We start from the raw sequence: 25646 nt of genomic DNA on the forward strand, positions 1-25646 counted from the left end.
TATATATATATATAGACACTTGTAAAATATCTGACCCACATTTTACTTCTGAATTTTTCTTTCCATCATTATTTTAGCCCAAAGATATCAACTTTTCAGTTATATAAACCATATGTGAACAGAGCAAAGATAAACTGGGGCAAAAAAGAGAAAGGGCACAGAAAAAATACCCTCTTTGGACCTGGGTGACTGAATCCATGCCCGATCAACAATCAATTCTCCCAAACTATGTGAAAAATCACCTACTGTGTGAAAAATCAAAACATACAGAAGGACACTTTATTCCCAGTAACTTGCAGGCAGTATTCCACAAAGATGGAACTGATAATGAGCTCAGCATCACTTCAGGCTCAACTGTATGTCATATACAGAGTGCAAAGCTTTATAGAATGAAGTGTCTTTCAACACCGTGCCAGTTACTGATGTAGTGATTTTGAATCTGCTGGTGTGGACAGTACCTGACCAAAAGAGCAGCAACTGGATCTGGAAGGAGTTGGCATACAAGTGTCTCCGTTTTAGGGGTGCCCTTCTGTGAGACTAGAGCATGCTTTTCTGAACCAAGATACTACTGCAGGCCAAGCAGCCCACAGAGAGGACGCCACCCAAACACAACCTGGTGCAGAGTGGACTAAGTAAGGATCCACTGGAACTTACCCTGCCTTCCCTGGACCGGCTGGTTAAGTGCACCTGCTAATTTCTCAGTCATGAAACTTTGTTCCTTTCAGTGTGGAAAAACAGAAGCACAAGTACTGAAGCACCAAATCTCAGCCACGGAGGCAGACCCTTCTTTGCTTTTCTTTCTTTTTAAGTATCTTTCACTATTAGCAATTTCTTAATAAATGTGACGTCTGCATCACCTAACAAAATTTGGCAACATCACAATAATAAACATGGAGGAAAAAAATACACGTATCATAGTGGAATACTATTAAAAAAAATCACAAGTGTTCTTTCTTCCCCCCCCTCCCCCCCAGGAATGTAATCTCTGCTCATTCCAGGTAATGTTTAAGACACGTTTTTAAGGGAATGTCAGAAGTTTACATTGATGTGAAAATGTCTGTCATTCTTACCCTGGATACAGATGATCCCTCCCACCCCCATGTTTTGTTTCTTTTTTTTAATTCTACGGCCACAGTCAATCAGTGGGTTAATGGCACTCCGCCTTTTGTGCTCTGTAATCTGAAGTTAAACGGGCGTGGTTTTTGCTGCCTTTCATCTTTCCACAATGTGCATGTGCTTTTGAACTTGCTTTAAGGAACAGAGCCTGCTGACCTACAGCTGTTCTCTGGCATGAGGGTGGCCAAAGCATGTGGAATGTAGCTCCCATCCTCAACATTCAGACTTCACTGGATAAACACGGACCATAATTGTAAGATGCAGTATCCCGTTTTCAAAAGCAGTTCCACTCCCCCAAATATGAAGAATGTACTGAATTCACCTGAGGGGGTTAAAAACCCCAAAACATGCGATACCTAGAACGGGTTTTTAAAATAAGGGCTATTTTCGAGTCAAATATATAGATTGTGAATCATGAGAAAAACATTATTCAGAAATCTATCAACACTTCACCCTTCGGTAGTTCCTTTTTGTCATCAATGACACTTTAAAAGAGAGGTGGCCAAACTCTGCAGAGTCGGAAGCCAGAATGTACTGGTGTCATCCATAAAGGGCTACAATTATTTCTGCCCCCCTCCCTTTTAGTGTTTAGTAATTGTCTTTAGAGTGAACAGAATGGACCAGTATTAACATTACAACCCATTTGTATGTGTTTGCATACACAGCGTTTTATTTGCTTACTTTTAATTTTAGGGCATTTTTTTTTTTCCATACTTGCTCTTTAAAGCTACACATGACGCTCTAAGGGCCTATGGCCCTCTGCTGGTCAACTCATCTGACGGTATCAGGTGTCAAAGGGCTCGAACCAGATTACCGGGCATGAGGCCCCACACTGCAACTTCAGGTAGAAGACACATTTCACTACAATGTGTGCACAAGGTTCAAGGCAGAGCCAGACGTTCTGCCAGGCTCTGAAAAGAGTGACAAGGGAGGGAAGAGAATAAGGACAGTGGAGTTCATGAATGGCATACCTCCTTTAATGTATCTTTTGAGATAGGAGCAAATACAAGGAATCGTACATTTAAATAAGATTCCCCTTTCCAAATACGATTGCATCACTGTGGTAAAGGTAGGTCCAGAAGAGTCAACTGTGAAAGCCTTTGTTGCAATGGTTAATCTACAAGAGAATGAATCACCAACCACCTTAAATCACTTTTCCCGTTCTCTTTCTACATCTGCATTTCTGGTTAGCAGTAAGTAATTAAAAATGTCCTTTTCCTATCTACAGCTGGATTAAAAAAAAAAAAAATAATAATAATAATAATAACGAATGGGGTAGTGACCTGTATACACGTGGACAGAAATTTTCCAAAGCTGGGAATGGCAACTTAATCTGTAAAAGACATGCTGATGAGCCACTCTGCTGGGACGTGACCTCCCCTTTCTGGGAAATGCAAGTAAATAATCCCAGAAAGAAAAGATAATCTGTTCCAAAGTAAAATAAATTATCACGATATAAACCACTGAGTTACTCAATTTGTTGCTGCTGACGCCGTTTGGCTTTTCCGTGTTGAAAAGGGATACTGCATCTTTCACCAGCTCTTACCGCACAACCAGGCAAGCCACACAGAGTTTGGAGGGACCTATGCAGTCGTCGTGGCAGAAGGCCCCACAGCCTTTGCACACGATCATGGCTTTCAGCCGGCAAGAGCATTTCAGTTCCAACTCATCCGCGTTGCTGCTGTCGGCAAAGTTCTGCACGGGCATCTGAGCATTCTGACCAGGCAGGCCCGTGGCAGGACTGGAGCCACTTCCCAAAATCCCAATGGACTTTTCAATTGCAGATGCCGCCCTTTTGAAGCTCGTGCTACCAAAGTGTATTGTTGGATAATTTCCACAGAGCTGCTGTTGTTGCTGCACCTGCATTTTCTGAGCAGCTAATTGGGTAAAAGGCTTTTGTGGCTCAGAAAGCAAATAGGAAGAGAAATCTGCATTTTTTAGCGCAAATGCTTTTAACTGTTCTTTCATTTCATTCTGGTCATAGGAAACTTGTTTCATGCCCAGTTCACAGCTGCTGCTTAAACCTTCCTCAAAAGAAAGAGGTTCCGATTTTATATTGCTACATATGCCCGTGGACTGTGGCCAACTAAGTCGCTTAGTGGTTTCCATGGCAACCGGCGGTTGCTTCGGATCGGAGGGGACTTCTGCATTCGGAAGAGGTGGAGGTAGCGGAGGTGGCGGTGGGGGAGGCGGGGGCAAAGCCAAGGGTGGGGGGGGCGGCGGGGGCGGGGGCGGGGGCGGGGGATGCACCAGTGCTTTGTTCGGCATGGAGTGCACGGCCCCTCCCACGTCATCGCCTTCTTTAATGGGCACGTTGGGGGATATCATGTTGGCTAACCTCAGCTGGTGAGGTGCTGAAGAAAGGCCAACCTCTCCCAACCCCTTTTGTTCGAGATGCCTATTGAAGGCGAACGCGTTACAGCCCACTGGGGTCTTGGCAGAGGCCTGTAATAGCGCGGCGCTGGGGACGGGGCCCCGGGCAGCCATGGGCATTTGGTAAAACTGCTGCCGGTGTGCGATGCCAGCCTCGGGGTGGAAGCTGCCATTCTTATCGACGTGAAATAGGTTCTGCTGGAAGCTACACGAGGGGAGCAGCCGCTTTTGCTGTTTGACCTCAGGGCTGTGAACAATTCTGTTCTGCATGGAGTGCTTGTTCAGCCACTCTTGCTTAAAAGGCTGGCCGTGTCCTAGCTGGTTCATGCCCGAATTGATGACACAAGGCACCCCTTTAACATCTGGCTCCACCAACAACTTCCCTGGCTCACATTTAACTTGCGTATGTTCCCCCACAGTCCTGGCGACTCTCTTTTTGGGGTGGTTTTCTCGCTTTCTCATTTGCAGCGGTGCAAGGGTCCCTGCCAGGTAGCCCTTCCCGTCTGGATTTGGAGAGCTGGACGGCATTTCTACAATGTTCCTCTCTGGTGCCGTTTTACCCGCTGAGGTAGTTTGAAGAGGCAGAGGAAGTCTGTTGATTTCGAGCTTGGCTCCCAATCGGGGCTGAGGCAACACTTTTTCCAAAGGCAGGTTGCCCTGGAGCAACTGTGTCACCAGTGGATTGTTAGCCTCCACGGATGAGAGACGGCAGCCGGAGCTCCCTGCGCTGGGGACTCTTTTCAGGGGGTCCACAGCCAAGGAGATGGCCTCTTCCATGGGGCCGGAGGTGGAGGCCTTCACGTTTTGTGCCTGCGGCACACCAGGGGTGACCTCTGCGGCCGGAGGAGGCAGCTCGGGGCCGGGGAAGTCTTCGGTGTCCATTCTAAAGCCCTTGTCCACTTCATGAGGTTCAGACTTCACCGGGAGAGGGACATTTGTCATGAGATTCCTGGGGTGAAGTTCTGACATGTGTGAGTAGCCAGCGTGTTCGCTTTTGATAGGCTTTGGACAGCTCTGCTCCAGGTAGTCTTTCTGTTTACTTGAAGCAGAGTGACTAACCAGAGGCTGCCCTGGGCCCCTCATCCCCTCCTCAGTCCAGCAAATCCGGTTGCCTGGGTTGTACTGATTGCTACAGGTGGTGTCTGTTTCACTCTGGAAAGTGGCTGGGCCCCGTGCCTGCTCAGCAAAGCTATTACTAGGAGCAGTCGCCTCATTTAACTTATCTGGAACAACAAGGGGTCCTTCTCGGAGACCTGAACAGGCCGCCTGCATCGGTTTACAGTCTTGCTTTGCCGCGGGAGCAGCAAGGAAACTGGAAGTGTGATCTACGCCTTCGTTTGCAACTGGCTCAGGCCTGCTGATGACAGATACCTGAGGACACGCCACGGGCTGGACGGAGGCTTCTGTCCTCACTGACCTGCCCTGGAGGTCCAAGCTGGCTTCCGCGCTGTCGACGGAGACGGTCAGAGACAACGTGGAGGTCAGCGTGGTGCTGTGGTCAACGATGACTTTACATGGAATCGATCTGTTTATGGCTGCTGGTGCAAAGCCCCCCGGAGGCTGCTGAGGTTTCCCAGAACTGTCTGCCCTGTTTCGAAGCCCTGAATTTTTGTCCAAGCTTTCGGCGCTCAACTTGGGAGGACTCTCGTAAGAGTTTATTGTTAGCATGCTTCCAGTAAACATTGCGACATGTGGCCGTGCAGCCAGAGCGTCTGTGACTGCTACCGACTCCCTGCAGCCGAGGGCGGCTCTCACAGTGGTACCCAAGGGTCCGGGGGCCTGTTCTTCACTCCCAGGCATGGCTATCTTCTCAGAAGGGTATCTGCTATTAACTCCCGCTGGGGGAATCAAGACAGAGCTAGTGGACAGATGGCTGGGCAAGTTATTCCCGATGGAGGAAGGTGGCACAGAGGTGTACTGACTGGAGACTAAGTTACTAGCACTGCTGCTGGACAGTGGCGCCGGCTTGTCATCCATGGGGCTCGATCCACGGCAGCCCTCTGTCGTGAGGGGGATAGGAGTGCTTTCGATGCATTTTGGTATGATGGCTATGCACGGAGTGTCAGTTCCCTGGATGGTTTTTAACATGCTTCTATTACAAGCAGAAATTGTAGTGTTTGCACTGTCCACAGACATTAGAACGGAGGATTTATCAACAGAACTCACAAAGGGATGTTCTTTAACTGCTCCCGACATAGCAGTGCTGCAAACAGACACGGGGACAGAATTTTTATTAAAAAGCATGGGCACACTGCTATTTTCAGAAGAGGTAGATGAAACAATTTTCTCAGATAAATGCGACACAGGTACATTTTCGTCAGAGCTATGCACAGATAAGTCAGTGGCAGTTTCTGGAAGTTTAGCTGGGTTAAGAGACTGCTGCAATACAGTGCTGGTCTCCCGGAGGTGCACGGACTTGTTGCTAGGAGATCTGCAGTTTGGATTGACAATAATCACGCCAGTAGACCCTTCGATTTTTGTTTCAGGGGCAGAAGAGACTTCTAAGCTGGGAGGCCCATCCTTTGAGCCGAGCACAGGCAACCGGGACTCTTTAGTGTTCTGGAACAGGTGAGCTCGGGCTTGATGCTTTGCAAAGAGCTTCGCCTTTGTCTGCTCTTTGATGTGTGCCAGGGTTCTCGCCTTTCCACCCTCTCCTGGGCTCCCCATGGCTCCGGAGACGATGCTGGCCGCGGCAGCCACAGCAGCGGCTGCCGCGGCCTCTCGCTGGGCCCTTGCCTGCTGGGCCCGGGCCTTGATATCTGCAAGGGTCCTGGCTCCTGTGTTCCTCCCACCGCTGACCGACGTGCTAGGGGATGCGCGAGACTCTGGTTTGGAGACTGGCTGGCTCTTGATAATAAAAGGTGGCCCAATTTTGGAAAGCTGGATCTACGGGAAGGGGAGAATGGAAAGATAAAGCGTTTGGTACAGGATCACAGAGGAGGCATGAGGAATGTGATAACGCCAGAGGAAAGAGGAGCTGCATTCTCTCTTAATGTGGCACCAACTACACCTAAATCCCTGAATGGGCCTTCAGGGTATAAAGCAACAATAAATGTAGCATGAACGTGAAATTAAAATTTCTAATCTCTGTTTTTCATCTACAGAAACATCAACCGGTGACTTCATTTGGTATGGAAATGAAACATCTTCTTAATGCCTCATATAAATGGAAACAAAATCCATGCTTCTTAAAATGAGGTTAGCTAAAAAAGACTTAGAGATATTTAGCTTTTAAATTATCTTCCTTGCTGGCATAGCAAACTGGGACCTTAACTCTACATGAGTTGTCCTCTTAATGTGACACAGAGAAAAAAGCCCTTAGCCAAGAGGTCAGCAGACTAGAATTTTCATCCTGGCTTCACTCAAAGGAAATCCGTGATCTTAGGCAACTCACCGTGTACCTCAGTTTCTCCAAGGACCTCCCTGAACCAGAGACCCTGTGGTTTTTAGGTACTCCCACTCCACCTAGCATGCCGCCTCATACATGTGTAATAAGCACACAATAAGAGTTTGCAAACTCATTTGTAAAATGAGACTAGTTATTTCTGGTCTATTTCCTTCACAGGGCTCTTAGAAAGATGGAATGAGACTGTATCTGTGTGAGTGCTCTGCTTTCCAGAGGGATTTGAAAGCATTATCTTTTCATGAAAGCAAGGGTGACTCTGGTTTTCTGCCTCTAAAAGCAACTATGGGTTGGGCAGTTTCTTCTGATACTGGTAATCCTCAATTTGCTGAATTCCATAAATATCCCAACCCACAGTGACCACCTCCTCATGCTAATGAAAGAGACTCAGTCATCACCAAATTCACAAGGCACAAGGCCCAACACCCAACATCTCATAGCAATGGCTGGGATGCGCCAGTCACTAAAAACATCCTTAGAGTCACAGATTTGTAGAGCTAGAAGGGTTCTGGTTAAGGCACCTCATTGTACAGTTGAAAAACTGAGCCCGTGGAGGCTGCCCTGGGGTCATATAACTAGTGAGTGATAGTGAGAGTCTTCGGGCTCCCCATTCAGGGCTGTTGACAGTACTGTGCTTCCCTTGGTTTTGCCTCTCTGGACAAAGCTTTTCCTAGAACACTTATCTCTCTTCTTAACACATGTGTATTTACACTATAAACCCCTGACACTTACTAGAGGATCCTTTCAGTCTCCAATTATGCTTTGGAACTTTGGTAGAAGAAATTATCTTACTGAGCTACTTATTTCTCATTTTCCACCTCGTGAGGTCTCTCTTCTAATCCAAAGGCTCCAAAGGGGGGGGGGGATGAATTTAGAGAGGAGATTTTGTTTTTTACTTTTAAATATTTCCTTCATTTAAAACAAAACAAAACAAAACAAACCTAAAAACATTAAAAAACAATTAAGCCTGGATATACTGAAGAGCTCAAGGTTGAACAAACATCAAATATACTTATGGTATCTATCTTTACATAAAGTGTATATTACATTGAAAACAAGCTTTTCACAAGAAAAATTAGCCTGCTATGTTTAAAAATATTTCCTATGAAAAGTTTGCTTATATTTTTTCCCACTGCTTCAGAAATTAAAATGCACAGTAGAGTTTTAATTGCAGCTTAATGTTCATCTTTCGCATCTCTAGAACCTTATTTAATAGGTGTTACTTTATTAAATAGAATAACTACAGTTACACTCTTCGAAGTCAGCCTTATGGATATCATGAGTCACATACAAAAAATAGATGTCAGGTTAGAGCAAAATAAAGAGAAAGAGATTAAGAGAAACAAAGCTAGAATATGTTTATAATTCTAGACCAAACCTATGGTGCAATAATCCATTTTATTGTAAGACAATATAAATGGGCTGAGATGAAAGCACCAAATAAATAGAGATTATATTGGGTAAGATTTTTTTTTATTATTATTAAACAGAGTGTTTCTTTTGAATTGACCTCAATTTTCAGTTTATTTAGGCAGAGTCAATTTATATAAAAGGCTTGTTTTCTCACCTTTAATTCCTACCTGGGATCAAAAGAAAATATATAAATAGGAATGCCTGACTACAGGCTTTATTATTTGTAAAGTTAAATACTTCTTTACTCTCTTGAAAATATAAATAAATAAATAAATAAATAAATAAATAAATAGGATCTGTATACCTCTACATCTACAGCATTTTCCCTCAGGGTGTGTTAAGCAATTTCACTGAGTTATTGAAGAAATATTTAATGAGGTTCTTCCATATGTCAGGTCCTTTCTGCTAGGCAATGGTGGTGGTCAATGTTTGCTGGAAAATAAACCGATTACCTATACCTTCACCTCCTTAGTGCACGCTTCTGACTTTTGACTACTTTCCATAGTCCTACTGGACTTTTCTAGGACACTGAAGTATCTTTCAACTTGCCCCAACTGTATGCAGGTCTCTGTCCTATACCTTGGAGTCTCCGAAAGACCCTGTATCTCATGGCCTATAGGTTCCTCCGGGCCCTGTTCTCCCTCCTCATTTCTTTTTCCTTAGATGCTGAGGTCTAAGTACATATATGTGTGTATCTAAAATTATCATATGAGCTCAGCGCACAGCCTTAAAAAAGATCATTTAATATTAGACTGGTGTTGGAGTATTAGACTGTAAACTGCTACAGAAAACCTGGAGGGAAGAAAACCTTATTTAAAATTAGAAAACTAAGCATCTAAATAGGAAAAGCCTATCTATGGAATTGTCTTCATTGTTATTATTATTATTCCATACCTTGAGAGGTGGAACCCTGGGCTCCTCTCTGGGGGGCTGCTCTTTCTCAGGGGGGCTGCTGGACGATATGTTCCGCACTGACTGATCATCTTCTATCCTAGCCCTCTTTTCCTTACAGATTCCAAAACTGTGCTGCTCTGCTGTTTTCCTCTTTGATATCTCGGATTCTCTACTTTCATTTCTTATCCCGTCGGGTGACTTGGAAGGCTCGGACAACTTGGAAGAATGCAAGGTCTCCAATCGGTTCTGTGAGCTTCCTTGCTTATGGGTTTTATTTCTAGAGCCTTCTGAAAAGGAAGCCTTATCCACTGATGAGACATACTGTTTGTCCTGTAATTTAGCTGATGGAAGCTCGTTTCCCTTACTCTCTGTCTCTTCAGAAAAGACCGGTAACTCCAATGGTGAAGATGCCCCTTTCTTCTCTATTCTTTGCAGGACATTATGATTTTTAACTTTTATCATTTCTATAGAAGGAAGTTCTGGAATCGAAGCAGGATAGGGCTTCTCAGTTTCAACGTGTGATTTACAAGGCTGCTGACTCAGAGTCTTACTGTGCAATTCTTCAGATGGAAATGCTTCAGGAGAAATGGAAGAACCCATATTGACGGGTTCAGGAGTATTTGATAGAGTCCTCTGTTGAGAGAGAAGGCTCTCGCCCAGGGCCTTGGCAGGGGCAGAGCCTTCATCTTTTTGTGGGGAGAGTGGTTCTTCAGAGATGGAAGGGGACTTTCTTTGCTGATGCACCATTCTGTCATTCATGGAAGAATTAGAAATTGGAGATGTTTCTGAAGGAAGAGGCAAACTGGATATAAAAGTGGTCTCAGATGTGAGAAGCATGGAAGACACTGAAGACGTTTCTGAGGTCAAAGGTAAATCCGACATGGGTGACGTTTCTGATGTTAAAGGTAAATTTGATACCGGGGATGCTTCGGATGTTAAAGGTAAATTGGACATGAGAGATGCCTCTGATATCTCAGGTGAAGTGGATACTGGAGATATTTCTGACATCAAAGATGCATGAAGGTTTTCATCAGGGGGGTTTCTCTGGTTATATTTGTCTGCATTTTCAGTGCTGGACACCTCAGAACAAAACGTTGTCTCAAGGGAGGCTGGAGTACATGATTCTTCTGAAGTGGATTGGGTTTCCCCTCCTGGGGATGTCAGGCTGGTACAGGCTCCCTCTGGGCTCTCGGAAGAGAAGGAAGTTTCAGAGATGCAAGCATTTTCAGAAAGCTGTTCATCAGGCTCACTCTGTAACTCCATATCTATGGCAATTCCTTCACTGGGAAATTGGCCTTCTAAAGAAGACGACCCTGTCTTTATTTTTGGAGTATTGGTCTCTACTGCAGCTTCTGGCTCCTTATGTTCTGTGTCACTGACATGAGTCACAGATGAAGTGGAAGGAACGAGAGAATCACAGACCTCTAGTTGATCAATAACAACCGACATTTCTTCCTGGGGAGATTCTGATTTCTCTTCCACTTTAACTTCAATATGAGGCAAAGTTTCTAAAACATCATTCATCATAACACAGGATTCCAAGTTATCTTCAGGAGGTGCTACCTGGGGCTCTTCGTGAGAGTTGGCTGGACTTTCAGACCCCTCAGAAAATTCAGGTATCGTCTTATGATTTTCATCCTGACATTCGCAGATACTAGTCTCTACCTCTTCAGCAATTTCCTCCTGAATCACAGATTCTTCAGGGATCAAGATATCTTCTGATTCCGATTCTGCCATTATGTCTTTACCTACATCTACCATAGCACAGAATTCCGGCTCTGGTGAAGTTGGACTTTTCATGCTTTTTGGCTGTTGCTCTTCCAAGGGAGTCTGTGCAGAAAGACCTGGGAGGCCAGTGGGTCCACATGAAGAACTACTTTCAGCACCATCATCGTTTGGTCCAGAAGTAAGCTTTATTGAGTCCTCTCTTGACATGCCCAACCTGAACAGAAATTAGAAATATTAAATTACTGCCCAACCACAAAACACGAAAGGGACAAGTTGGAGATATGTATAGAGTATTCAACGGAAGTAAATGAATCAAATTGATTTTATAATCACTAAATAATACGCTTCATTTATGTCAACTGGTTTATGATGACTTAGTTTTTCTACTGCTTTTATTTTTATTTTTTTTATTTTTTTATTAAATTTTTTTTTTCAACGTTTTTATTTATTTTTGGGACAGAGAGAGACAGAGCATGAACGGGGGAGGGGCAGAGAGAGAGGGAGACACAGAATCGGAAACAGGCTCCAGGCTCCGAGCCATCAGCCCAGAGCCCGACGCGGGGCTCGAACTCACGGACCGCGAGATCGTGACCTGGCTGAAGTCGGACGCTTAACCGACTGCGCCACCCAGGCGCCCCTCTACTGCTTTTATAATCGTAACTAAAATAAACTCTCCTTCTGGTTAAGAAATGTATTATGCATTTTTATATTTATTTACCTATTTATCTACCAACTTATTTATTTTTGGTATAGATTTTTATTCTGTAAGTAAGGAGATATGAACTTTGCCAAGTGTTGGTAAAAGGAATAAAAAAAATAATGTACTACAAAAGATTAGAAAATATTGGACAGAAAAGCAAAAAAATGTATAAGATCTAAAATTTAAAAAAATTTTTTTTTTTTTTAATTTTTTTTTTTCAACGTTTATTTATTTTTGGGACAGAGAGAGACAGAGCATGAACGGGGGAGGGGCAGAGAGAGAGGGAGACACAGAATCGGAAACAGGCTCCAGGCTCTGAGCCATCAGCCCAGAGCCCGACGCGGGGCTCGAACTCAGGGACCGCGAGATCGTGACCTGGTTGAAGTCGGACGCTTAACCGACTGCGCCACCCAGGCGCCCCTAAAAAAATTTTTTAACATTTATTTATTATTGAGAAACAGAGAGAGACAGAACATGAGCATGGGGGGGGCAGAGAGAAGGGGAGAAAGAATCCAAAGCAGGCTCCAGGCTCTGAGCTGTCTGCACAGAGCCTGATGAAGGGCTCAAACTCACAAACTGTGAGATCATGACCTGAGCCGAAGTTGGACACTTGACCAATGAGCCACCCAGGCACTCCAGATCTAATTTTTTTCTTATCAGAAAGTAGCAATTCTAATCGAAAGCAGCACAGTCTTCAAAGGATGCAACATAAGCAAATAAGATCAATGGAAGATGGGTATGGTGAAAAATCTTGAAACTGAAATGATTTCCAAAGATTAACTTCTCTTAAACCAACGTAAGAGGTGTTACCTTATTTTAGCCTCTAAGTGTCTAACTTAAAAATAATATGGGGGGGGGGGGGCGCCTGGGTGGGTCAGTCGGTTGAGTGTCCGACTTCGGCTCAGGTCATGATCTCACAATCTGTGAGTTCAAGCCCCAGGTCAGGCTCTGTGCTAACAGCTCAGAGCCTGGAGCCTGATTTGGATTCTGTGTCTCCCTCTCTCTCTGCCCCTCCCCCGCTCGTGCCCTGTCTCTCTCTCTCTGTCAAAAATAAACAAACATTAAAAAAAATATATGGAAATTTCACTAAAATATAACAAACATATCTGGGGTCGACAAAGTTGATTCTACTAGGTTACATTTGTATGAGGCAATTTTGTATGAGGCAAAATTCTTTCATGTGATCACTTTCTGTAAAGATATTCCAGAGAAGATAGCAAAGAGTATCAAGAAAAAATCCAATCTGATATTCATGTCATAAGGAAAGTTCATCAGAGTTACAAAGATATTGTAAATCACTATTTCCTGTCATACTAAGTCATACTAAGTATACCATACTCAGTTATACTAAGTTAATGCACTAAGTTACGATGTCAGCCTCACATGGTAGAGAAATATGCTGTTCTAAATGAAGTTAAATTAGACTACAGAAAATTACAAAGATAAGCAGAAGACAGAACACTTCTCTCTTCTGGGGAAAACATATTTGAGCGAAGAAATACAGCTATAATGGTATCGAGACAGGAATATACCTCAGTGAAATCTTCTTCAACTGCTTACCAAAATCCTCAAAATGAAAGGGAAATAAAGTTGAATACATTTTTTGGGGTGTCACTGCCTTCTTTACTAAAATTCAGAAGGTCTTAAAAGAAGACAGAAGATAGTACCCTCAAAGTTAGTCTCTTTTCTTTCAACTTTCCCTGAGATGGGTTCAAAGTAAGCTGTAATTTGTAACTATCCTACACTGAGAGGAACAGAACAACTACATTACAGATAAATTTAAAGCAGAATAATCAACTAGAAATAAGGTCCCTTGGGGCTAGGCCAAGCATCGATAGTAGGTTAGGTGTAGAATATACAGTATCCATCCACTGGCAGCCAAATTTCTGCTAGTTGGTTGATAAGGATATAATACATGTATTAACTTGTATTAAATATAGTTAACATTAGTAAATATCATATATGTATATAATATATGCATATGTATATATGGAAAACAGCACCGTACAAAATATGCCTATGTCAACATTTTATTATTTTCTCGAAAAAAATAGATTTAAGATGGTACAAGGCATAGCAGGTTGATCTTCACAGTATAGCACATAACACCACAAAGGAAAACACTGAAGTCCAGAAATATAGACTGCAAATCAACAGACCGATGCCCATAATTCTGACTTAGCATATATATGGCTGATCTCTAACTAAAGAAAATACAAAACAGTACTCTGTTATAAGGAGAGTAACTCAGTAAGAAACAAAATAAACAGCTCAAAGAGCTGAAAACCAAAGTAGACAAATCTTAACCAGAGGGGTTTGGATGGCAACGTTCCTGGGAACACTTAAAGCAGGGAAAAGGCACAGACAGGTCAACCGAAAATTATCTGACACTAGGAGAAATAATCCCTCACATACTGGGGGAGTGTAGGTAATCTAGAAGTGACCAAATTAGAAAGGCAGTCAATGAAATGTCCAAAATACACCTGTTAATCCAATGTGTAATCAAAGATAGAAAAAGACAAAGAAGAAGTTCAGTGACGTAAGCGGACAGAAACTCTATGGATGAACTACAGCAAGAAAAGCGTCAAATCGGGGCGCCTGGGTGGCGCAGTCGGTTAAGCGTCCGACTTCAGCCAGGTCACGATCTCGCGGTCCGTGAGTTCGAGCCCCGCGTCGGGCTCTGGGCTGATGGCTCAGAGCCTGGAGCCTGTTTCCGATGCTGTGTCTCCCTCTCTCTCTGCCCCTCCCCCGTTCATGCTCTGTCTCTCTCTGTCCCAAAAATAAATAAACGTTGAAAAAAAAAAAAATTTAAAAAAAAAAAAAAAAAAAAGAAAGAAAAGCGTCAAATAAAAGAACTGTTTGTATTCAGAACTCCGGGATGATGACAGGGACCCACGCTTACTTACAGTATTGTAGCTGTCACTCCCCAGGGCATATGCATGAGAGTCTGAAAGCCCCCTAAATTTTATGTAAAAAATATATATGTGTGTGAATTTTTCTGAGAAGGAATTGCAGCATTAAGACACTGAGCAAATTACTGAACCACACTGTGTAAACCTGGGAAAAATAGTTTCATTGCATCTCAATTTCCTAAACCCATTTTTAACGTAAGAATAATAATGGTATCCACCTTATAGGACTGTTGGGCGGGTTAAGCGACATATTCTCTGAAAAGCTGTTAGAAACGTATCAGAGCCCAGCATGCTCAATGACGACCTGGATGAAGGAGAGCTCTCTGTAACACATGGTGCCTCGGGTACAGGCCGCCTGAGGACAGAGCCTAGGCAGCCCTACAAACGTCCGCACCTCAGTGTCTGGCACAGATGAGATGTTGGAACAATTTTTGCTGCATTCAAAAAAAGAAAAAAAAAAAGAGGGCCCGACACTCAACAACAACTAAGGACCAGTGCTTTGGAGGTAACTGGCTCGGTTATCTTTTGCCAGCACTGGAAAGGATGCTTTCAACATTTCCTTTGTCGACAAAAGGTGAGGAAGCCTCCTGAATGGTCTTCAGGGTCATCCTCCAGGGTGCTTAATCCCGCTCGGCACCAGCATGACCTGGAGAGCGCCTAAAGATGCATATTCCTGGGCTCAACTCCTGGAGACTCCCAATCATTATGTCTGGCATGGGTCCTGGAAAACTGTATCTATTTTTAAAAGCCCCAACGAGAGGGTGCCTGGGTGGTTCAGTCAGTTATGTGTCCAACTCTTGATTCTGGCTCAGGTCACGATCTCACGGTGTGAGATCCAAACCCACTCCACGCTGACAGCAGGGAGCCTGCTTGAGAGTCTCCCCTTCTCCTCGCCTCTCCTATGTGCTCTCTCTGTCCCCCTCTCAAAATAAACATAACATGACACAACACGGCACAGCACAGGACAACACAACACAACACAACACAACATAACATCTCCAGTGAGGACTTTGATGCAGCCAAGCTTGAGCAATATGCTGGTGACAAAATACGAAGGCATAGAAGTAGTCTGCTGCATTTTTAATTTTTGAGAAAACACATGAATTATCTCCTGTTAGTTCTGTTTAAATATGTATACGTGTCCATGGTTCTAGGAGAGCAAGTGAACACAAGCCTTCCTCCTTGAGGGTACTGCTAGTTAGGACACTCCACCAATGCTAGCCTCCTCTGAGTAAGCAGGCTGTTAATCATGGGATTACTTTTCTTTTTTTTTTAAATGTTTTTTTTTTTTAACGTTTATTTATTTTTGAGACAGAGAGAGAGACAGAGCATGAACGGGGGAGGAGCAAAGAGAGAGGGAGACACAGAATTGGAAGCAGGCTCCAGGCTCTGAGCCATCAGCCCAGAGCCCGACGCGGGGCTCGAACTCACGGACCGCGAGATCGCGAGATCGCAACCTGAGCTAAAGTCGGACGCTTGACCGACTGAGCCACCCAGGCGCCCCATGGGATTCCTTTTCAAGAAGAGCACTCAGACGAGCCTCTTGACATCGTTCTCCCTGTTTACAGGGGGAAGTTTATGAAATTAGATCAAATGGTACGGATTTTGTTACTTGCCACCACCTCAGTATCATTTACACAAAACGACAACTCTTAAGCATTAATTGTGCATATGGGAGTTCAAGCACAAATTCCTTTCTAAGGAGGATTTAAGGTCACTGTCCACTGTCAGCTCCTAAATCCTTCCTCCTCCCTTAGGGACCCTACGGTCTCGGAGGCTCTAATTCTGCTCCAGTAAGATATGTCCCTTCTAAATGTGAGGCAGAGGCAAAGCTACTTTCAATTTAATTCAGTCACTACCACACTTCCATGTGGCTTATTTTAAAAAGAAATGCACACACAGAAAAATAATAAACTAAAAGCTGATTACACTGAAAAAGGAAGATGGACAGAGTGAAGAGTAATACCTCAGGCTGTCCCTCAGAACAAGGACTAAACACGTGTATATGCACAGTCAACATTTTAGGAAAAAATGTGAGAATTGAATGTGTCTAAAACTATTTATCTCTGAAGTATCTGTTAATGAATATGCTTGGATTAAAAACAGGAGATTTTTACTAAAATCTAGTTAAGAAAGCCATAACGGACTTCTATCAGATTTCATGTGCAATTTTCAGTCCGAAATGAATTTTCATGGACAGGTTATAAACCCTTGAAAATGCATTTTTTAAAACTTTAAGTGCTGATACGCTGCTATAATTTTACCTGCGATTTCTTACACTGAGGGACTATTGCCTTTTATGGCAGCCTTATTAAGCTTTACAGCTTTTCGTGTGCCATGTGAAGCAGAGAATTACACTTTCATTTCCTTCAGAGAGAAATGAGAAAAAAATGCTCTCGTACTTACTTTTCTCCATAAAACCTTTCAAAGAATTTTTCTTTCCAAGGTTCTGTTTTCTTTTCCTTCTCAATTTCTTGCCTTATCCGCAACTGCATTTCTGGAGTAAACTCTCCTAGAAAGAAAATGTTTATGTATGGAGTAAGAGTGGCCATAGCTTCTGCCAATTAATAAAGAAAACACGTAATTAATTTGAGTAAACTTTTATGGATGTTGAAAAGTAAAAGGCTGAGTACTGATAATATTTCTACAGCTTCTCTTTTTATGAACATCGCTCAAATAGTCATTTAGCCCTAGATGAACTTTAAAACCCTCAGCAAATATACTGTATGGTAGGGGCTGCGGATGAAATAGCGTATATTCAGTGCCCTTAATGAAATCAGTCTGGTGGGAGAAAAGGCACACAAATTGACTATAATATAATGTCGAAAGCCCTGTATGGGCCATAAGAATAAAGGTAGAAGAAAAGGCACTTAATTCTGCCTGAATCGATTAGGGAAGACCACATACAGGAAATGGCTCTTGAGTTAGCTTCTGAAGGATGACCAAGCTTTTATAAAGTAATTAACTCACAAAGCACAGAGATATGAACATGTGTATTTGTGTTCTTTTGAGTGGCCAATTGTAAGCAGAATGTAGGAGTAGGAGGAAATGAAATGGGAAAGGTAGGCTGAGGCCAATTAGCAAATACATGGTTTAAAGAGAGTTCTAGGGGCGCCTGGGTGGCTCAGACAGTTGAGCATCTGACTTGGTTCAGGTCATGATCTCACAGCTTGTGAGTTTGAGCCCCGCATTAGGCTCTGTGCTGACAGCTCAGAGCCTGGAGCCTGCTTCAGATTCTGTGTCTCCCTCTCTCTCTGCCCTTCCCCTGCTCATACTCTGTGTCTCTCTAAACATTAAAAAAGTTGAAAATAAATAAATCGAGTTCTACATTTTCCCTACAAGTGACAGAGGGAGGCCCTGATGGCATTCACTCGGGGAGAAATATGGCCAAATTAGTGGCTTAGAGACAAGATGAAGACACAAGAGAACTCCAGCCAGGAGGCTGTCGAACAGCACAGAGGAGAGGCAGAGAGGACAGTCAGGCCAGCGGCTGTGGGAATGCTCAAGGGGATTCAGATTCACAACACAATTAACAGTTCATGACCAAGTCAGCGTGGGGAGAAGAAGAGGACCAAAGAGATCATCAAGTTTCAAAGTGAGGAGCTCTGAGGACAGTGGTGACATTAGTAGAGATGGGGAACAAAAGGGACAGCAGATGGTAAAGGGAGGATGGTGAGGTTAATATTAGCATTATGGTTTTAAGGTGCATGCTATCGGCTAGGGTGATCCAGCAGGCATGTGGAATAGAACGAGGATTAGGAAAGAGGAGCCAAAGCCAGAAGGTTTTTGGCATATATGGGCCATACACCATGGTGGGGAAGGAGGCTGGTTAGCAGATGTGCACAGCCCCAAGAGAAAACACCAGAGAAGAAAATGGCAGAGACATCAACATGCACCATCAGACGGAAGAGCACAGCTCCCGTAGGAGGCTGAGGGATGGCTTTCAGCCATGTGGCCGCAGGAAACAATTTAAAATATATTATGAACATCTCAGGTACATGGTTTCAAGTTGGATGAGGTTAAAAAAAAAAGAGAGAAAGAGAGATTGCAGAAGGAATGTGAAATGTCAATACTAAGAAGAGGACACTGCCTTTGCCATTATAAAGCCCTTAATATTCTCCAGGAGGGATTATTTCGGTTGCCACACCCACCTAGAACAATGTGAGCAGTTTAGGGAGTAGAAATGTGGAAGCACTGGTTATTTTGAGTCTTTCAAGAAGCTTAATGACTAACAGAAGAATAAGGTGAAGCGGTAGTTTTAGGGGAAGAGAGTATTAAACGAAGATTCTTTAGGCTCTAGGACATTAAGAGAATACATAATGCCTCAAACAAGCGATTAAAATTCCCATTCCAAAGAGAGTCGAGCTACATCAAAAATTGTTGTTCTGTTCCAGAAAACCTCACGTTTCCTTCAAAAACATCAGACATCAAAAATGCCAAGTATAACAAAGAATTAGTGAAGCCATTTGGAACAGATCAGGAGTTTTTACTAAATTCAAGTTTACTTCAGGGGGAGAAAAAGGCTCGGAAATCAGAGAAAGGCGTGAAGCTCGGTACAGTGTGTGTACTCAAACATGTCAAATAATAATGGAAAAGAGAAATTTACCTTCTGCCAGTCGCTGTTTCCATCCTTGTGCTGCATATGCAAAGAATTCATTATTCAGAGCTGAAGAACTGAGGCGTAAAATTCCATCACTTCCCATCTAGGAAATAAGCCGAAGAAAACAAGATGCCATCAAGAATAACTCAAAACAAAAGTACACAGGAAAGAAGAGAAAACTGAGGGTGGGGCATGAGAGAAATAGCGCGGGGTAGAAGGGAGGACAGGAACCTTGCAGAAGGTGAATCTCCTGGTAGGAAAAGTGCACTCTACATCGACTATTATATTGACAAAAATACATGAAGTTAAAGGAACTCTTTATAAGGCATTTCCATCACAGGTGGTGAGTATAACCACCGATCCCAATGTGTGGCATTTCATCAAAAACAGTTTTATACCTTTTATCATTTCAATATGCCTTAAATGGTACCACATTAAAAATCAACATGTTTATACCTTTAGACTGTGTTTATAAATTAAGTTTTCTAAAATCTGTGGAGGCTAAAGAAATCCAATCTGGTCACTTGGACTCTTTTGCCGGCTGAGGTTTAGACAACAAAAAGTTCTAAAACATTAAAACAAATACACCCACACTGTCAGATATACCCCGCCCCTCTCTTCTCTCCAACTGGGAAGCACACACAAAAAAAACAGGTAAATAGTAAAGTGTAAAATAAGGGCAACTTTATGCTACTAACCTTTTTCCTCAAACATACTCGTCCTTTTAAAATTCACATGTAGAAGGGATTCGGATAAGCATCATCAAACTGGATGCTTTTACCTTTCCAATTATTTACTGCACCTTCCGTGTGCATGTAGTCTGCTTGCTGACACAGAGAATGAAAGAATCGGCCATTGCCCTTGGCTGGCCGCCCAAGTGGTTGAGGAGTAAAGATGGAACAGTGTTAACCATTAGGTGGGTGGGAATTAAGAAGGGCAAACAATAAAAGCTGAGGGATGACATCTAGGTGGACAAGAATGGTTAGGAAGAATGTGATGCCAGAGGCAAAACCGGTGCAGAGTCTTGCAAGATAGGATCTGAACAGAATGGTTTCAGAAATAAAGCACGTAGTGTTACTGTCACCGTGACCAACAGCTAGCTCTACTGCAGAGGCAGGACATCACAGACAACCGTAACGGGACCAGGTAAGAAGGTGCGAGGTGCTTCAGCCTGCTGGTCAAAGGCCTGGCAAACTGTAGCTCCAATTCGATTTTCAAAGATTTCCTCTTATGGCCATAGACACACTTCACGTGTACTAAGCCCCAATTGTCACTGCCACCTGAAAGCGTGCCCAGAGATTTCTCGTCCCCATGTTTGTTTGTTCGTGGCCTTTTCCACACTCCATGTTCACCCCTGAAATACCACCCCTTTTTAAAAATTTCACTCAAATGACACCTTCATGAATGTGTCAGCTGAAGCATCGTTCAGGAGCAAAGCAGAACACTGAATCTCAAAGTAAATATTATATAACTACTCTAAATTGGATAACAGTAGATCGAATTCAGAAGAGAGACACTGTGAATAAACATGAGGGATGTTGAATGCTGTCATCACGACATCCACAGGGAACCGCGGAGCTGACATTCTGAGTTTCTTCATCTAAGAAGATACTGATAACCATGCTAAAATATTCAATACACTTCACAAATCTCAGGGAAGACTCCATTCATTCATTGAACTATTGTTTACTCACTCACAGCTCCTTCAGCCTTTGTCAACAGACGCTTATTAAGCCACTCACGTGAACCCATGTACCTGGCTCTTGTATACAGTGGCAGCAGAGAAAAAGTCCCCGCCCGTGTGTCGAATATGTTTTACATATAGCAGATACTTCGGGTCCCCGTGTATCTCTTCCACCTGCCTGAGTTCAGCGTGGCTGTAATACAGTTATATCACCAAGCCAGCATCCCACCTCAATGTCCTCCCACAGCCCCAAGATCCGAATGGGTAAGTTACCCAGCCTTCCCATCTTCTGACTGGACAATTCTAGGACTCTGGCTTCTGGAATGCCGTATATATGCACTGAACCGATGGATACCGTTTGGTCTTGTGCTCTCAGCAGCTGGACTACATGGGCCTGGGAACCAGGCACAAGACTGTGTCAAACCCTGTAAAATTAAAAGTCCGTGCTCCCGGGGGAGAATCATTTCTACTATGTCAGGGTTTCTCAGCCTTAGGCACTACTATCACTTAGGTCTGGAGACTCCTTTATTGTGGTAGCTGCCCTGCGTGTTATAGGCTGGTGAACAGCATCCCTGGCCTCTACCCACCAGATACCAGTAGCAATTGTGACAAGTTTAAGTGTCTTCCAACATTACCAAACGTCCCTCAGAGGCAAACTCATCCCCAGGTAAGAATCATCGCACTATTGGACACGGGCTCCACTTGAGCCAAAACTCTGCCTGGTTACTTTGTGTCTCTCAGGTATCAGCGGGCAAGGGGAGGACTTACTGGACAGGTGGGATAATCAGCCCTAACCATCACGAGGGAGGGGGACCGCTGCCATAGTGTGGGGGTGGAGAGAAGGATGTGGGGGGGAATGCTGGAGATTCCCTGGGACATATGTTGGCGCTTCTGTGTCTGGTGGTAACAGTGAACGTGGATTATAGCAAGGACAGTCAGAATAGGAAAGGCAGCCAAGGGCTCAGACTCCTCGAGGATGGCAGTTGGGGCCACTGAGCCAGGCCAACTAGCAGAATTACTGGCGGAGTGTAAGGAAATTCAGAAATGGGTGTCAGAGAAGGGAAATGATAAGCTTCAATTACAGCCTTAAGACCAGCTTGAGACCAGTGGAGCCTGCAGCCGGTCCGCTAACCCCCTGGTCAAAAGTCTTGGTCTGCCCCCGCTCCCCGCCCCCACACCAAAGTATGAGCAGCCACTAATTAAAGTGACAGAGTGAACTTAACATGAACCACAACAAGGTCTGAGTGGTGCAGAGGTAGACCAGACGGGACATTTGTGATTCCACATCTAGCCTACAGGAATACAGAATATCTGGGGCAACAAAGTGCACTTGCCCGGCTCATGCCTACAAAACTCTAGGACTTTCTTGGATGCAGATACAACCTGGAAATGCAAATCCTGGTCCTTGGGGCAACTCCCAATCTATGAGAGACGAGGGTTTGTCATGGTGAAAGGTCCTGCTTTCCTGCAGTGCTGGGACAGTTTTGGGACTCGTTCTACACATTTTCCTAGAAAGTCCTCCATAGAACCGAGACCTGGTCATCTGGAGGGTTTTTCCTCTCCTTGTCTTCGCATCATCTAATCCCTGGCTTCTGCTTCCAAACTGACTATACTTAAGTTCTTATTCCAGGCTCCACTTTTGGAGGGAAGGGGTAGGGGAGGATCCTAAGTAAGACTGAATCCGAGGGGTTTGGGCTTTATCCTCTATGTGGAAATGGTCCAGTCAATGTACCATATAAGGTAAACCTGAGCCTTGAGGCAGGGGTTGAATCAGCACGGTGCCTCAGGCTAGTGGCCTCCAGATCCAAGTTAGCCCCTTGACATACCCCTGTATATTAATTGCCTTTTTGGTGTGTGCCACAACGGGAGAAAGGTCTAAAGCACTGTTCTAGGTAACGAGAACTACCATTAAAAAGGTCTAAGCCTAGGAAAAGCCCCCAAAGATTTGTGCTTAAAATGATAATTCTGTTACCTTTAAAAAGGATGAAATGGAGAGGAATGTAGAGATGCAAAGGCATCGCTAGAAGGTAACGGAATCCTTGCATAAAAGATAATAAAAGAAAGGCAAATGTGAGATATTCAGGACTGGGTGTAGGGCTTCAGGACTGAGCAGGTAAAGGCAGCAGATGCCAAACGGGGTCAGTATGCTTCCTGGAAATGGGGTGGATGAAACGGCAGCTAAGCTTCAGAACAAGTCTTCAGGCAGCGCTATGAAAGAGGTCCGGCAAAGCCCAAAGGATGAAGAGAAAGTCCATCAGAATGATACCTCTAAGAATCCTGAAATGTTCTGTGAATATTGACTCTGAATGTCTGTGCATGGTTTGGGAGCCTTGAGAAAAAACTTCACTTAGGAAGACTAAAAGGGAAGAGGTTTTCTTATTGTGCAGATTTTAAATAGGACTAGTAGGTGGAAGGCAAGTCCCCTGAAGAGGTAAAGAAATTTACTTGCTATGAAGTGCATTTATAGAAGGTACAATGAACAGGTTCGAATTTTTCTAAATTTGAAGACATGCATGGTGCCTCATCACCTTCTATAGCCCATGCAATGCCTAGGTTGCCTAGATGGAAGGTACTCAAATAAATGTTTATTGCCCGCCTTGCTTTGTGTAATCAAAGATTTAAAATTTAACTCTGGTAGCTGATATGCAGGATTTTAGTTGTGTGTATTTCCCAGGCCAAGGGCATGATTAGTTATTAATTGAAATTTCGGCATAATTTTAAGACACAAAGAAATACCAGATCCAGATTAGCTCTGACAGAGTCTCGAGATTTCAGCGCATGAGGATGTGAGGCAGTGTGAAATAAACACATTCAAAAATATGGAAGCCAGCCCTGAAGGAAAATGTTTTTCTTTTAAAACAGAAAAATAATATTAACTGCCAGACTTCCAGCCTGTATGAGACAGTGCAATTAAACACTAGGGCTAAATTGGACCCAGGAAATACAAGCCAATAAAACTTTTAAAATACACTATTAATTTTATGGCCTTTAAGAAATACTGTCCAAAGACATAACATTTTAATGAGCTGGAACAATAAACATTTCTGAAAGGTTTACTTATTTATTTATTACTGAGCTATAAATTCTTGTTTTTCGGAATACCCACACTAGAAATGCTCATTCTAAAATCTCCCTCAACCCTCTCATAATGAAGTGTCTAACTAAGCTGTTGATAAATTATGCTTCCTTTTTAATTAGGAGGGGAAAAAAAACTTTGAACATTTTAGTTGTTACAGAGGAAAATAAATATTAGTAAAGGGAAATGCATTCATGCAGAGATCGTTTCACAAAGGTTTAAACTTCTTATTGGTGAGTGTATCATTTGCCTTTGATATTGATTTTAACAACACCCATTTTGTGGGGTGGATGTCAGTGGAATTCAGAGGGTTAAAATGCCAATGCTACTTGCACACTATCCAGTTTTTGAAGTTTGACAAATTTTAATTCTGTACATGGATACATCTATGTTTAATGATAATCCTTTAAATGTCTAATACATTCTTTACCACTTTTTTCTTATTTTAGGTTTCTTGTAAGTGATTCAGAATGCATGATATGTGGGCTGCAAAGTGGAACAGTGACAGATGTGTCGGGAGAGTTAGAAAATAGCCAGACAATAATGGGACACCGAGATATACTAAGCAATGTGGATTTCATTCTACAGACAATGGGTGGCCATTCAAAGTGAAGCCACATCATGCTGAGTGCACCCAGGTAAGCAGGCTGCTGATTGAGATGGGGTGTTCAGGATGGGCCTCTCAAATGCTCACGATTGGTACGGGATGTTCACAGAGGCACCTGGAAGCAGCAAGGAAGCAGTCATGCAGCCAGGTGGGGAAGAGTGCGCTAAGTGAACGGGCCCAGAGACCTGGAAACATGCTGGGGAGTGGAGGGACAGGAGCTGCGTGGACAGAAACACGCTGGGCATCAGACCCAGCGTACTGACTGGCGTTTCCCCAACGTGAGCTGGAAAGCCTTGGAGGGATTCTGGTCTGAGGAATGGGAAGTTCTGGCATTTCAAAAGGATAGCTCTACTGCTGTGTTTAAGAAAGACTTTAGAGTAGTGCCATCCAACAGCAATAAAAATGTCAGCCACATGTGTGATTTCAATTTTCTAGTAACCACACTGAAACAATAAAAAGAAACGTGAAATTAATTCTCATACCACCTTTTATTCAACCCAAACTATCCAAAATGTTACTGTTTCAATTTATAATCAGTATGAATTCTGATATTTTTCATTGTTTTTGTATAATAATTCTTCAATATCAAGTGTATATTTTAAAACACCTCAGTCCAGGGGCGCCTGGGTGGCTCAGTCGGTTAAGCGGCCGACTTCGGCTCAGGTCATGGTCTCCCGGTCCGTGAGTTCGAGCCCCGCGTCGGGCTCTGTGCTGACAGCTCAGAGCCTGGAGCCTGTTTCAGATTCTGTGTCTCCCTCTCTCTGACCCTCCCCCGTTCATGCTCTGTCTCTGTCTCAAAAATAAATAAATGTTAAAAAAAATTAAAAAAATAATAAAATAAAACACCTCAGTCCAGATTGGCCATATTTCTGTTGCTCATCAGCCACTGGTGGCTGCTGGCAGCTACTGTATGGGACAACACAGTTTTAGACGATAGAGGCTTCTCAAGACACACGTATGTAGTTACTGTGATAATCCAGAAAAAGATGACAGTAGCTTGCACTAGGGTGGCAACAGGAGAAATGATGAGAAATGCTTGAGTATGATTATATCCTGGCTCAGGATCAACTCAGTTTCAACTCAGGTTGAACCCACAGAAGTTGATGATGGATTGGATGTGTGGTAGGAGGGAAAGAGAAC

General features: G+C 43.5%; 1 protein-coding gene across 1 annotated transcript in view; it reads right to left on the reverse strand.

The window, feature by feature from the left end:
• Positions 1 to 2395: 2395 nt before the first annotated feature.
• ASXL3 (ASXL transcriptional regulator 3) overlaps positions 2396 to 25646 on the reverse strand; it is a 177608-nt gene continuing 154357 nt past the window's right edge. Inside the window, exons 14-17 of the mRNA XM_032595328.1 lie at positions 19146 to 19242; positions 16946 to 17051; positions 9200 to 11141; positions 2396 to 6375 (exon numbers count right to left, since the gene is read on the reverse strand). Of these exons, the coding sequence (XP_032451219.1) occupies positions 2659 to 6375; positions 9200 to 11141; positions 16946 to 17051; positions 19146 to 19242 (5862 nt within the window). The 3' untranslated portion in view covers positions 2396 to 2658. The remainder of the gene's footprint in view (positions 6376 to 9199; positions 11142 to 16945; positions 17052 to 19145; positions 19243 to 25646) is intronic.

The sequence above is a fragment of the Lynx canadensis genome, chromosome D3 (assembly GCF_007474595.2).
Source record: "Lynx canadensis isolate LIC74 chromosome D3, mLynCan4.pri.v2, whole genome shotgun sequence".
Classification (NCBI taxonomy): Eukaryota; Metazoa; Chordata; class Mammalia; order Carnivora; family Felidae; genus Lynx; species Lynx canadensis.